A 15801-nucleotide genomic window follows, 5' to 3' on the forward strand; every position below is an offset into this window, starting at 1 on the left:
TCCTCCCTTCTATCATTTACCCACTTTCCGTTCACAATATATTTCCCCGTTTTCTTCCGCTACATCAGCCACCATCTGATCTTTTTTCACGCTCTTCCTCCTTCCTGTTTTTATATTAACAACACAGAAACATGCTGCTACCCCTATCTACGCCTGTTCAGACGTTTAGGGCTGACTCTCAACCCAGCTTTCACGCATGCAGTGTGTGGGGGATGGGAGTGTCATAGGCCAGTTTGGGTAGGCCCCAGTGTCACACTAAGAATTACAGGAATCTAACCCAACCCCCTCCGCCAGCCCTCCTTCCCCCATGCAATTTTCATGAGGTCTGAAATATTGCTTGTTGTTGCCTGTAGATATATTTACCAGCATCACTGCTTCATTATATAATTTTTCTGAGAGAGAGAGGCGGGAAGAGAGAGAGGGAGTTACCTTGAGGTTACCTTGAGGTGCTTCCGGGGCTTAGCGTCCCCGCGGCCCGGTCGTCGGCCAGGCCTCCTGGTTGCCGGACTGATCAACCAGGCTGTTGGACGCGGCTGCTCGCAGCCTGACGTATGAGTCACAGCCTGGTTGATCAGGTATCCTTTGGAGGTGCTTATCCAGTTCTCTCTTGAACACTGTGAGGGGTCGGCCAGTTATGCCCCTTGGCATATGTTATGTTATGGTTATGGGAGGGGAGACTTAGAGAATAGGAAGAAAAGAATGGAAGGGGATGGGAAGAAAGAAGGAAAATGGGGGAGTGGGAGAGAGAAGGAAGATGTTTGAAGAGCGGGAAGCAAGAGAAAGATGGAGGGAGGGGAGGAGACAGAAAAGTTGGGGGGGGGGAGAATGAGGGGGGAGAATGGGGGGGGATGGAGGTGAGGAGAGGGAGATGGGGGGAATCGGAGAGACTTGGGCACAGCTGGGTACCCCCTTCAGTTCTACACATTGTAACGGTTAACATAATACAGATCAAAAGCTAGTCATGTGTTGGTGTAATGTTCCCACCTCACAGGATGGCTAGACACGGAATCTGGAGAACACACAAGAATCAAGTCTAGTCTACTAGCCTGCATGTGATGGTCTAATATCCCCCCACCTCACAGGATGGCAAGACATTGAATCCGGAGAACACACAAGAATCAAGTCTAGTCTACTAGCCTGCATGTGATGGTCTAATATCCCCCCACCTCACAGGATGGCTAGACACGGAATCTGGAGAACACACAAGAATCAAGTCTAGTCTACTAGCCTGCATGTGATGGTCTAATATCCCCCCACCTCACAGGATGGCAAGACATTGAATCCGGAGAACACACAAGATGCATGTCTAGTCTACTAGCCTGCACAAGCAAACTCTGGCTACAACACACAAATATCCTCCAAAATGCTTGAGTGTATGAAGTCACAGAGCTCAAAACATCTTGTACCATGCGGTCTAAAAGTCACTGATAACAGGGCGCTCATAAATATAATACTAATGATCTTTTGTAATGACGAGTAGGAATCAACAGGTAAATCTCAAGTAGAGAGTCTTCCTGCTTGATCTTAGCATTATGGTTTCCCCCAAGATTGTCAGAGCCAGCAAGTCGTTAGGTTTATCCAGGTCCTACTGACTAACAACTACCCACTGACCATGACTAACCATCCCTAAGTATGCACAACGCAACAATTGTGCAACTCCTAGGTACTCTTATAATGCTAGGTGAACAGGGTAGGCCAATCAAGTGTAAAGAAATGTGTCCAAAGGCCTCCCTCCCTGCCTCTGATCCATTCAACGTTGATCCGACTGCACTAGCGACTTGTTATTAAGGAGATAACGAATACATTTTTCTGGTACTTCCACCCATCAGCAATGTCCCCAGAGGTGCCGGGGCTTCCCTCACCCTCCAGTCTATATGTCCCTACACTCCCGTCCTAGCCTCTGCACCTCTACATCCCCCTAGCCTCTGCACCTCTACATCCCCCTAGCCTCTGCACCTCTACATCCCCCCCCCTCTCCTCCACTTCCTCCCTCCACGTCCGTTACACCCGGCACTATCAAGGTGGTGATAACAATTCAAATATTTGCTACGTCACCACCACGTCTCCCACTCGATAAGCGGGACCAACACTTACCCCCCACCTCTCCAACACCGTACTCTCCACCTCCAATACCCCCCTCCCCCCCACCTATGCACACCCACTTCAACACTATCCAAACTATACTCTCCAACAACCTTCTTTATCCCATCTCTTATCCTGTCCATGTATCCCTTCTATGTGCTATAAAGTAATACATGTACTGACTCTCACTATTTCCATTCCATCTCCATTTGCAACTAAAAAAAAACTTCTGATGGTCTCGCTTGCCTTCAAAAACTCCCCCCCCCCCTCCCCGTCAAAATTCCCCTTACAAAGCTACACTTGGCTTGGAATTTTACCACTACCCCTTTCAATACTCCCTCCTGGCCAACCCACCTCGTAAACACCCTCCCTAACAACCTTTTTTCAGTGTCAGAGTTGTTAACAAGTGGAATGCATTGGATAGTGATACGATGGAGACCGACGCCATACACAGTTTCAAATGTAGATACGATAGAGCCCAGTAGACTCAGGGAATCTGTATACCAGTTGATTGACGGTCGAGAGGCAGGACCCAAGAGCCCCCACAAGCACAACTGGGTGATTACAATGTTCTTCCATGACCCTCACTGCCCCCTCATCCAATCATCTCTGTTCCAATTATCCCTCCCCTCCCCCCCCCACTCATTAACACGCCCTAAAGGAGGAAGCCTGGGAAGCCACCTCTAACAGCTTCAAGATGCAGACAAGACACATAGCTAGATACAAAAGACTGGAGACATGGCAAAAACAGTTAAAATTCATGCTCCTAGAGTCGCCAAGACGTAAACACCCAAAAACTCCCCTTTGACCCAATTTCCTCGCCAACACCTTCATTCTTTCTCACTTCCCCAGGGGTGCAGATGAAAGGTGAATATGGAAGTGGGAAGTAGGAAAGAGTAACAGAAGAGGTATATATAGAGGGGGCAGAAGATTAGGGTGGAGAGAGGTAAGCAGGGGGAGATGGAATACATTTGTGAAGAAAGGCGGGGTTCCAAAGTATGGGGGTTGCAGAGGGGAAGAATTAAGAAAGGGTTAGGGTAGACAGAGAGAGAGAGAGAGAGAGAGAGAGAGAGAGAGAGAATGGCTACAGAAGGCGAGAAGAACAGAGTCAACTGGAGGCGATGAGTCACAATAACGTGGCTAAAGTATGTTGACCAGACCACACACTAGAAGGTGAAGGGACGACAACGTTTCAGTCCGTCCTGGACCATTCTCAAGTTGATTGTGAGAATGGCCCAGGACGGACCAAAACATTGTCGTCTCTTCACCTTCTAGTGTGTGGTCTGGTCAACAAGAGTCAACTGGTGTAGAGGAACAAAGGGATGGGGTAGCAGTGAGGTGGGGAACAGAAGAGAGGAGACCAGATGGGAGGGGGGTTATTCTACTCGCACTTCCCGACCCTGAGACCAAGCTTCCCTGATGATTGTTTCATCATTAAGGCTGTTGGTCTTGGTGGTCCACCGAGGGTAGAGAATGGCAGACCCTAGAAAGTCAGTATGGTGCCCCTGCTGTGTGCTAGGCTGGCTCTTTTTATCTTATCTTAATCTGCCATGCTTATCTCTTGTGCCATTTCCCTTACATTGCTGCTCTTGCCACCCAATCCTGCCCACCTCTACTATCATTTTACTATGCACTCTACTACAATGCTCTTTTTATCTTAGAATTTAGGCCTTGGACCAGGTACTGGAATTAGTTATTAAGTTCAAGTTGTTTATGTTCTTCACCCCCCAAAAAATGCATATCTATGCCAACCTGTTTACATCCCGGTCCCCCCAATAACAGCTGTGTCAACAGGGGCAACCAAATTGAAGGAACACTGCCCAATCATTAACACCCTGCCCAGGATCTCTAATACAGGTTTTAATACTTGCAAAATGAGCATCTTCTTGAGGTTATCTTGAGATGATTTTGGGGCTTAGCGTCCCCATGGCTAGCGTCCTCAATTAGGCCTCCTTTTTGTTACACACCCACAGGAAGCAGCCTGTAGCAGCTGTAACTCCAAGGTACCTATTTACCGCTAGGTAACAGGGTCCTCAGGGTGAAAGAACCTCTGCCCATTTGTTTCCGCCTCCACCGGGGATCGAACCCGGAACCTCAGGACTACGAATCCCGAGTGCGGTCCACTCAGCTGTCAGGCCATGCTAACATCCACACCCTAAGCCAATCATGCTTCCTCTCCTTCCTAACCACACCATTCTCCACATCACCATAAAATAGCATAAAGCATTTTACTCCCCAGCCTTTCAACATACTCTGTCCCCTATCCTACACACTACTGTGTCCCCACTTTCACATTGACCTTCTCCCAGCATGCCTCGGTTCATAAATCTCACTCTGAGCAGCCAGTCCTTTTAAGGTTTCCCATCATCGAGAAACTGTCGTACTAAAGTCCCCCTATCCTGACTTACTAGAGGACCTAAAACAGAAAATGGGACAGCATGTCAATTTTGCGAGCAACTATCATTTCTAGTACGACGATTTTTGGCCTTCGGTAGAATATACTGTACATCAAAATGCGACGTTCTATTAGGAGGACGGGTTACTCCGAGTCCCCCACACATCATCATCCTAAACCCAAACACCTTTACCACTTGTTATCATTCCTTTCAATTCATACCCAAACTATCCACGATTCCCCCCCCCCTTCCATTTCACCCTACAATTCAAGTAAATCCACCCCAGTGGGGAGCACACTGGACTTGTGATCCTATGGTCCCAGGTTCGATCCCAGGCGCCGGCGAGAAACAATGGGCAGAGTTTCTTTCACCCTATGTCCCTGTTACCTAGCAGTAAAATAGGTACCTGGGTGTTAGTCAGCTGTCACGGGCTGCTTCCTGGGGGTGGAGGCCTGGTCGAGGACCGGGCCGCGGGGACACTAAAAAGCCCCGAAATCATCTGAAGATAATCTCAAGATAACCCCACCCGAAGCCCACCAATCACCTCTCCCACAATCCAACTACCCCATCCGCAGCCTTCATATTACCTTACCCTTACCATATTACCTTATGCTGCCCACACCCTAACAACCCCCCCCCCCCCCCTGCATTACAGCAAAGTCCCACACTTGGGAAAAGGAGGACAAAGAGCTTACACAGAAGGAAGCAAGTTTTAAACAATGTACAATACATAGGTGAAAATACAGCAAGGAACAATGTATGAACCGAGATGTAATTTAACTCTCAGGAGTCATAATTGTAGCGTTCTTTTAGGACTACTATGTAGTAAGAAAGATATGAGAAAGAGGCAAGAAACAGGTGAATAAAAGAGAAAAAATGGGGGGGGCCAAGGTGGGGTCCTGCTGATCAGGAGAGACTGGAGGTTGAAGCAGAGTAAATCCCAGATATGAAACACAGAGACCATACACTCAGTCTCCCATCATAATAATGGGAGACTGAGAAAGGGGTTCACAAGAAACAATAGAGTGGGTATTACTTTCATAAAAAAGAAATGCTTTACAGTACTTGCGACAAGGAATGAATCTCTTATCTGCAAGACTTCGACTATGGCAAGATAAATTTTGACAACAGAGATCATCACGGGGTAAAGGGAGTGTACAGAAACATGAATTATCTTAATTGAAGCAACAAAGAAAAACTTGTAAGCCGTAGAGAAACTTCTAAGTCAAGGGTGTCTGAAGCGAGTGGTTTTTCCATATTTATGCTCTTCGTCAAGTATATACTTCACACTGACTGTGCAAACATCGGCAATTCTTTTATTTTCAGAGCCAAGGGTTGGGTGTCTAAATATTGTACAGCTGTACAAATTCACTACTACAACTGCAAGCAACTCACCTGCTGATTGAGATGGTCTTGCCAGTCTTGTCGCTTATTAATTTGCTGTGGTTGCGGTAGGTGATTATGATGGTCAGAGTTCTGAAGGCCATCTGTCCACACATGGTTGGGAGTGTGGTTGTAATTGGGGCCTCCATCACCAACTTCCCAACCCCACTCGCAGCTCTTTTCCTTTAGAGCTCGGAGTTCGTCCTGAAAGATTAATTTACCAAGGTTTATGCACGTACATGACCAAGTGCAATTTGAAAACACTCCTATCCAAATAACCTGTAATAAAGCATGCTGCTTTAGGTTGTTTAATTATTAGACCTAAACGATGTGATGTAATAACAGTGGCGATATACATTTACTTTTCTCAGTGTGGGGGGGGAGGAGGAACAGGTATTAGACCAGAGTAAATAGGGCACAGTAGCAAATCTAGAAAAATAACATTACTCATGTTTGTTTAATATATCTCTCTGCACAGCATCACAAACAATTAAAAACATTCCAGCAAATCATCAGGAGAAGCACCCACCACATTGAAAGACGGAGCACAGTGCTCCTCCCGAGTGTCATCTACAAACGTGTCAAGCATTTACTTACAACTTACATATAGCTTCAAACTAACGTTGTTCCCTGCCACATTTTATGCATTGTCGATTCTCGGTCTCTACATCATCACACACTCGTCTTGTCTGCCCAGCATTTTGGCCTTCTAAAATCATTCAAAAACAGGCAGTCCTAAATTTGAGTGGTACTAGGGAATATGGAACTCAGTGATTGTTTGAGGACATGGATGGATTTTGACAATAAGAGTGTTGCAATAATTCTTACTAATCAGCAGATTTATGTTATTGACAGCGTCTTAGATTACACAAGTACACACTCAACATTATTCTGCATTAAAGTCACATCTCTATTTGTACTCCATTGTCTTGAGCAGCAAAATGTGCAATCTGCACGTCTGTTTATGCCATCTTTGGGTGCATTTGCATATGACGACGAAACCGTACATGACCGCATTGCGTATGGCAATTCCTACATAAATATCGTGTAATCACACCGAGTGATGCACAAGTTATATTTATCTTCCTTTTATTGTATTCGCATATGAATCTCATAACTATATAGGTCATCTATTGAGCCACTCAGTGAGTGAGCCACTCAGTGAGTGACTATATGAAGGCTGTGTAGTAGTGGTGGTGGTGTGGACAGTCTACTTCATTTCATATTCTCTCAAATTATAAAAGATACTATAGACTATGCAATAATTATTTTTTACCTCAATATATACACTCTCAATTATGTGCTGAATTATACTAATAAACTACTATTTATGCAACTATTATTACAGTATTTTATAGTTAAGCTATTTGAAGTTGAATTTGGGGTAATAAGTACATCAATGCTTGGAGGCATTTTATTGTGAAGGAAAAATATACTGTAATGCTAAATATATAAGGGAAAGGCAAGAGACATGCATCATGGAAGTACAAGATGTGTAGCCCATTAATCCCTACCCCAATGGTGTAGCCCACCGTAATCCCTACCCCAATGGTGTAGCCCACAGTAACTCCTACCCCAATGGTGTAGCCAACCATAATCCCTACCCCAATGGTGTAGCCAACCGTAATCCCTACCCCAATAGTGTTGCCCACAGTAACTCCTACCCCAATGGTGTAGCCAACCATAATCCCTACCCCAATGGTGTTGCCCACAGTAACTCCTACCCCAATGGTGTAGCCAACCGTAATCCCTACCCCAATGGTGTAGCCCACAGTAACTCCTACCCCAATGGTGTAGCCAACCGTAATCCCTACCCCAATGGTGTAGCCAACCGTAATCCCTACCCCAATGGTGTAGCCAACCGTAATCCCTACCCCAATGGTGTAGCCAACCGTAATCCCTACCCCAATGGTGTAGCCAACCGTAATCCCTACCCCAATGGTGTAGCCCACTGTACCCAAAACACTATAGTTTAAAGTGCTCTTAGCAGTGTAGCCCTCACTAATGTTCCTGCCTCTAATATGCCTTACACTGATGCAGTCCCGCAATGATGAATTTAATTCAATGAATTATTTTCTCTAATGACTGACATCTTATTACTATAGCCATTGACACCAAATAAATAAAACAGATATCCAAGTCCCAGGATTCATTTAAAATTCATGATCTTTACTGCTAGAAACTTGCTGTATGTAGATGGCTCAGGTGCCCAAAACATCATGAGAATCAGAGATACTGTATTATTCTCTTTCTAACCTCATGACAGAAGTCCCCGTGGTGTAGTGGTAAGACACTCGCCTGGCGTTCCGCGAGCGCTATGTCATGGGTTCGTATCCTGGCCGGGGAGGATTTACTGGGCGCAAATCCTTAACTGTAGCCTCTGTTTAACGCAACAGTAAAAAATGTGTACTTGGATGAAAAAACGATTCTTCGCGGCAGGGGATCGTATTCCAGGGACTTGCCCGAAACGCTACGCGTACTAGTGGCTGTACAAGAATGTAACAACTCTTGTATATATCTCAAAAAAAAAAAAAAAAAAAAAAAAAAAAAAGAAGAAGTCTATTTCTATCTGCTCATCTTTAGTTATACCACGTGGGTTTGGCTCCCCACAGGAGTCAAACCAGATGGGACAGAGCCTTCATCTCAAACTAAATTACAAAAACAAAACCATGGATATAAATAGGAGCTGGATCCAACAGCCTGGTTGATCAGTCCGGCAACCAGGAGGCCTGGTCGATGACCGGGCCGCAGGGACGCTAAGCCCCGGAAGCACCTCAAGGTAACCTCAAAGTAAGGCTGCCTCATATGGGCAAATAGTCCTTCTGCAGTTACCTTCATTCTTATGTTCTCATTTGCACTTGGGCTGGACGGTAGAGTGACGGTCTAGCTTCATGCATGTCGGCGTTCAATCCCCCGACCATCCAAGTGGTTGGGCACTATTCCTTCCCCTCATCCCAGCCCAAATCCTTATCTCGACCCTTTCCAAATGCTATACGATCGAAATGGCTTAGTGCTTTTCTCTGATAATTCCCTCCCTTTCCCTAAGGAAAGGAATGCTCAACACTTTCACGTTTTTCCCCCTTACAATTTTGGGAACTACAGGTAACAGCTTCTTGGGCCAAGTGCAAATTCGCTTAGCGATATTTTACTTCCAACACACACTTCAAAGTTACTATGCATGATAAAGTGCTCAATTTGGTATAATTTTTAAGCTAAAGAGTTGTACTTTATGATGGCATTTTCAAAGATGCAGTAAAACCAAAATAAAATAACAAAAAGGCAAGTTAAAATTAGCCGACATGTTGAAAATTAGCTGTACGACTAGTCATTGGAACATTCTGGCGATTTGGGCAAATGACGACTGTAGGCACAAAAACGTTAAAGGGGTTAACCTCTCTATTAACTATAAGAATTTTTACAAGTAGCTGTATACATATACTGTAACTACTGCCCTCAGTTCTGTCGAATCATTCAAGACAGTCTCTCACATCCCACAAGAGGAATCCCTTTTCCACTGTCTTAAGATAGGGAGAGCAACATTCATAATTATGTAAGGATGATGTGAAGTGTAATGCTGGTGCAGACTGTCAGCATAACACACCTCGCGCTGTTGCAGCTGCTGCCGAAGAAGGCCGACTTGGTGTGCACTGTGCAGGTCGGCAGCATGAAGGCGCTCCTCCAGTTCTGCTTGGACCCGTTTACTCTCCTCAGCCTGTCATGAGAATAAGGCAGTGTAAAAATCATGAAGATAAAATAATCAAAGATTAACAGACCATCTAGTGATCTACAAGTTCGAGTAATCTACATTACGTTCCTTTATTTGTTTATTTTATAGCTTTCATGTTTCTGCTTTTTTTTTTAATATTTGATTATACAATACACAAATAATGCCTGTGATGTATCCTTGCCTAAAACAATTTAAAATCTTTCAAGAAATACCCAAACTGTTCCGAAACAAATATCTAATGCCTATTTCCCTTATCGTACCGTACTTATAAACACCAGCCCCAACTATGCGAGTTTAATACAAGTGTATAATGTAGGGGGGGTTGAATGGTGACAGCTTTTGCTCAAACCACAATACTGTACAGTACTGTATTGACATTCCAACTATGTGCTTATTTTCTGTATTTGTGGAACAACTTATTAGCAATAATTTTTATTATTACCAAAGTCTTGTTACTGTATTGAAATTCAGATATTTCTTTAGATGTGTATATTATTTGTTTAATTAAAACTAAGTGAGAGAATACTCTCAACTAATTATTTACCATTCACTGCCTCTAAGTTACAGCAATACATTTATATATATATGTTTAATACAAGATATTTTTATTATGCTCGACACTTCCTTGTAGCTTCTCTCGGCGTATCATTCCCTTATTTACTTGTTCTCTTTATGCCCTGTCTCCCCCCCCCCCACTTTGTATTGCTATATTGAAATAATAATCAATATTTTTAAGTCGGGGAATATGGTGATTGGGTGTATGGGTGGGATCAGGAATGGACACGAGGTTGGGGATTTAAGTGGGTGTCTTTATTTGTATGGGCATCTGATAGTCGAGGTTCGCATGTCGGTGGTGGAGGGTCACTGATAAAACGAGTATTCTAAGGGTACCCACACCAGAATAGGCTACAATAGTAGAACTACAATATTGACATTTTCCACAGGTAACCCCTACCCCATGTCAACCCCCTTCACTCAAAATCAAATCATTAAATCTCCACCATCGGCTTAGTCTTAACCCCTGTATCTTGTGTCACCCCTTCACCCATCTCGATCCTCCCCTTTTTTAACTTTTCCCAACAGAAATCTATATTAACTTCTTCAGACCCCAACTACTCCATATTTCCATAGCTAATCTCAACCCCTACCCACCCTCACCACATACTATGCCACCTTGCATACAGAAAATGTACAAATGACCACTCGGTAGCCAGCCAAGATGAACCAAAAAAACTTCCTAGCTCCTTCCTCTTTTATCAGCACTCATTTCTCCTCTTTCTTATCCTGCCCCTCTCTCCTCCCCTCCACCACTCAGCCCTAGCCCCCACCCTTCCAAGGCCAGTTAGAGGCAATATTTCCAAGGCACTTCACTCGCGGAAAGTGACGACTAATCCATACCTGCCACCTCTGCTCTCATTTCATCCAGTGAAGTCTCACAGGCTCCTCCACCTCCTTCAGCTCACCCAATACCCTACAGGTAGAAATGAATGAAAAAGCCACACACACACAACACACACGTGTTGTGTGTGGACACAGCAATACCACTTCCCGTGCAATTATGAAGAACCGTAACCTTGGAGAAGAGAACAAAAGGCATTCAGAGAAGACCTTTTAGATTCACCATGAACACACGAGTATCAAATTTAGGATATATAATAAAATCTTGTACACTAATTCAGTATAATTATTAATACTCATGACCGAGGGTACACTTGACCTGAACAAGTAATGAAACGTATGCCAGAGGACAGCCTAGATTGCCGTGAAACTAAACGAAGGTCAACAAACATGCAAGGCCAACAATTATGAAACAAGATCCTAGGAGACCCAGAGATCAAAGAACGCGTGGGAGCCAGAAATAAAAGAAAAAGCTACGAGACCCTGCTGATGCAGTGGTAACGCACTCACCCCACGCCTTGCGAGCAACTTAGCCAGGACCTGTCGAGTCCTGGCCAGGGGGGGACTAACTAGGTGCTAATCCTCAATTGTTCACCTATGTTCACCCAGCAGTAAATGGATACCTGGCTGTTAACCGATTGGTGGGTTGTATTCCAGGGAAAACTAGTAGCTAAGGATTATCATGAGCCATGGGAAGGAAAGCTCTCAACCTGCTAACAGAAGTCTGAAGTTGTCTGTTCTGTACCCACCTGTGTTGGAAAATAAAGACCCGAAGATTGTCAAAGGTCAGTTATAAGGGCACTAGAAATGCGATAAACATTGTGATGTAATATATTGTAGTACAAGTGTTAGAATGAATGGATGGCGATATATTTAATGTTTTATTAGTCAATATCACAACCCTTCTTTACAGTGTTGCTCACTTTTATCTGGACTAATACCTATTAATAATGTATTTAATTATACTACAGTAATAGCAAACCTAGGCAATTGCTTATGGCCAGTCTTACTTGGCCAGGCGGGTCCCTAACTGGTCATTACCAGCCAACCTTAAGTTTAAAATATAAGGAACTCTGGGGTAAGTGTATGAAAAGATTTGGTCCACAAGTTTGTTAGTAGTTCCCGGGCACCGGCGAGAAACAAAGGGCAGAGTTTCTTTCACCCTATGCCCCTGTTACCTAGCAGTAAAATAGGTACCTGGGTGTTAGTCAGCTGTCACAGGCTGCTTCCTGGGGGTGGAGGCCTGGTCGAGGACCGGGCCGCAGGGACACTAAAGCCCCGAAATCATCTCAAGATAACCTATCCTCTTTCCTTCTTCCCTATCTCCATTCATCCACTACAATCCATTCTTGTCACTGTCCTATATCATTCCCCACCCCTCCCACATTGAATGAGGTTGTTAAAGCCTATTCTATCCACAACCAAGACCAAATATGAAAATACAATACGATGAGAGGGGTAATTAGTGCCCAATGTACAAACTGATAGGTGGGGCACAAGGAGCTAGATTTCACTCCCCTGTAGGCACTGATAGGTAAGCACAGACTCCAATACTCTTTCTCCCCACTCTTTTCTTCCCTCCTCTACCTCCCCCTCCCCCAACATCGATAACTTGGACATCAGTCAAGTGTGAAGAGCAGGACAAACAGGTATAAAATTAAGGCACAGCTGTTCTCCCTCCCCACCATGGCGGCAGCAACAACCCCCACCCCCCCCCCCCTCCAACCACCGTGGCGGCAGCAACAAACCCCCTCCAACCACCGTGGCGGCAGCAACAACCCCCCCTCCAACCACCATGGTGGCAGCAGCAACAACCCCCCCTCCAACCACCATGGTGGCAGCAGCAACAACAACCTCCCCTCCTCCCCTCCTTTTGGGCTCATCTTGCATAATGAATATTACATAATTTATTCATTAGCTCAACACCACCATGCCCCTGTTGCTACTGACAACCTGTTGAGACACCTCAGTTGGAAGTATTGATTTTTTTTGTATGCAGGTGGGTACAGGAGAAGATGACTTCCAACTCCTGTTAGCAGGCTTAGGGCTTTTCCTTACCACAGCTTCTCAAGTGTCATCTTAGTTGCTCCTGGAAAATGTTCCTAGCCAGGAACCTAGTTACTGCTTGCTGAACAAGGGGAGGGGGGAAGAGAGAGGACAAAGAAGAGAGCGAGGGTTCGTGTGAGGGTGTAAATGTTTGTTAAAACATATGAACTACTTAGTCACATCCTCATTTGCATTCTCTACGTAGGAGCACTGCACAGCTCCTTCAAATTTAAATAAGCTAATATTGCATCGGCTTGATATGTGACCAAAAGAAAAGTTGCCCAAGAATCTAATTCTATACATAATACTGTATTATAAATTTGTATACAAGTACAGTAACGAATGAACATGATCAAGAATTCCCACGTGCATGCACATGCCTTCATGCATACCTGGTAGCTGCACACCTAGCATGTCGATCCCTCAACTAGACACGCTCATTCGTTTATCTAGGAAGATAAAAACTAAAATCCCTGAAAAGGGAACAGAGGGTCCAAGGAGATTCCAAGGGGGCCACCAGAAAGAGGCATTTCATTACATTCAATGCTGGTTTTTCTGGAAGGGGTCCTATGGTGGCTCCTTGTTATGTCACTACAGAGGAGAAAACAGAAGGGAAAACACACCAGGGGTGGAGAGCTGCAGAAAGTAATACCCTGGAAAAAGGGAAATTATCAGTCTCAACCAAAGCCAGAAAGGAAGAAGGCTGTAAGCAAAGAAAATGATCACCAGGATCAGAAGAATGAAATGTAGCTTAAAAGCAGCAGTCCCAGTTCGAGGGGCAACAGAACCACGGGAAGTAGAGAAAGACCCAAAACCCTGTCCAAAGAAAAAGGCTTTGGACAGGGTAAGGAAGGCTCAAGAGAATGAAATGAACAGCCCCAAAGCAAGGAAAAATTATGTTTAAGATAACTTGTGCAGCCAACAAACGGTTGACACCAAATGCAAACAGCAGCAGCTATGTATAAAAATAAAGTCAATGGACTAAAACTACCACAAAAAATACAGGATCAATAAGCACAGCACCAAAGCCAGCAACAGAGAGGAAAGAACAGGAGTAGTGCCAAGCAACCTCATACAGTATTGTCAATACAATAAAAACCGCAGGGGATACACCAAAAGATTGGTGACCTATGGACTAAAAAATGAGCAAGTCACAAAGGTTTTTTTTTTTTTCAAATGCAAACGTGTACACCCGCAGAGCCTCAGATCATCGAGAAACATCTCCAGGGCCCATCCACTGGAGAGATGGAGCAGCAGAAAAATGACAGATTCAGACAATGTACCCAAAGAGCCAGAACAATGACTGGGTCAGTCAAAAAGATTCCAGTCGGTGAAAAACCTGCCAAAAAATGTCTCCAGCCAGGGAAGATCCCAGAGCAACAGCCAAACTGGAAGGAAGAGTACAGTTCCCACTGACCCCAGTACAGTTCAAAGAGCATCCACTGTGAGAACCTCCTAATTAGGGAACAGTGCAATTTAAACTGGAAGCTGTAAGTTACATGCCGACATCAAGAGGTCCACCTTGAGGCAACCAAACATCACAAAAAGCCAAAAAAAGGACATCAATTGTCCACTCCTAGGCAAAGCAACAAACAATAAACCAACTGCCAGAATGTTGGACATGGACAATCATAAACCACACACACACAGCCAAACCCCCAATAGCCAGAAGACCAGTATAGCTTCCCATAGAGTATAGCCCCACTGTGGGAGAGACCAGAGCGACTCTTCCCCCACTGCGATTCAGATGAAAAACTATAAGGGAATAGTAGTAGAGGAGCCAAGCAATGGAGTCCACTGGGTAGCACAGCAACTTAGATTATGCCAGACTGCATCAAACCTTCTGCCTTCTGCACCAATAGTGTGGATCCAGAATTGCAAACCTTTGACAATCATGGGCCCAAGGATAAACTGCAGGCTGGCTAGAATTTATGAAACTGAGGATGACCTAAACAAGTAATCCATGAAACAGGGGACCAGATCAACAAAGAACTTGTCCCCAGAAGCCGTATGGGCCACACACAGGCAGCTACGAACAGCAGTAATCAGACAAAAATTATGCACCCTTGGGTGAACACACCAAGAATCAATTAGTAAAGTATCCCTTTGGAAACCAACAGACTCATTCTTTGCTGAAAAAGGCGGCAGCGGCAGCAACTAGACAAAGAAACAGTCTACCAGAGCTGAAAGAGCAACACCCCTGCTTCCAGAGAGTATGCAACTCCACACCCAAAAAACTGGCAGCAAAGGCCAACAAACAAAGCCTAGAAAAGTGAAACACAAGCTGAAGATGCAACAAGAACCAAGGAGACTAAATATAAACCAACACCCTATCCAGAGACCAGGACTGCTCTGGAGGAGAAAGTACAGGCCAGAGTTTAAAAAACATAAGACCAAGGAAGTACTGAAGCTGAAAGCCAACAAAAGTGACTCCACCAAGACTGAATGCTAAAATGCAACGGTATTTGACTCAAGATGCAGATCACCCTACCATCATAAGGCTCCAGTCTTAATGAAACTGGGAGAAACAGCCAATCTACAGGGTAAAGACATAGGACCTCCCCACCTCAACATGTCCAGACAAAGGCATCCACAGCGAGATCCATGTGATCAGGGAATGGACCCACATAGGACAGAAGCTGCCGATTCCAATCTAATGTAAAGAGGTCCACCTTCGGGCCTTCAAAAGAGGCCAGCCTCTATGGGAAGAACACCCGAACCCACCAGAGAAGCAACCTCATCAGGGCAGGGACATCATCAATGATCGCC

General features: G+C 44.7%; 1 protein-coding gene across 1 annotated transcript in view; it reads right to left on the reverse strand.

Annotated features, from left to right (window-relative positions):
• LOC123772721 (thyroid receptor-interacting protein 11) overlaps positions 1–15801 on the reverse strand; it is a 125985-nt gene that overhangs the window by 104396 nt on the left and 5788 nt on the right. The window contains exons 3-4 of the mRNA XM_045766079.2: positions 9463–9573; positions 5874–6065 (exon numbers count right to left, since the gene is read on the reverse strand). Coding sequence (XP_045622035.2) covers positions 5874–6065; positions 9463–9573 — 303 coding nt within the window. The remainder of the gene's footprint in view (positions 1–5873; positions 6066–9462; positions 9574–15801) is intronic.

This window comes from Procambarus clarkii, chromosome 50, assembly GCF_040958095.1.
Source record: "Procambarus clarkii isolate CNS0578487 chromosome 50, FALCON_Pclarkii_2.0, whole genome shotgun sequence".
NCBI lineage: Eukaryota > Metazoa > Arthropoda > Malacostraca > Decapoda > Cambaridae > Procambarus > Procambarus clarkii.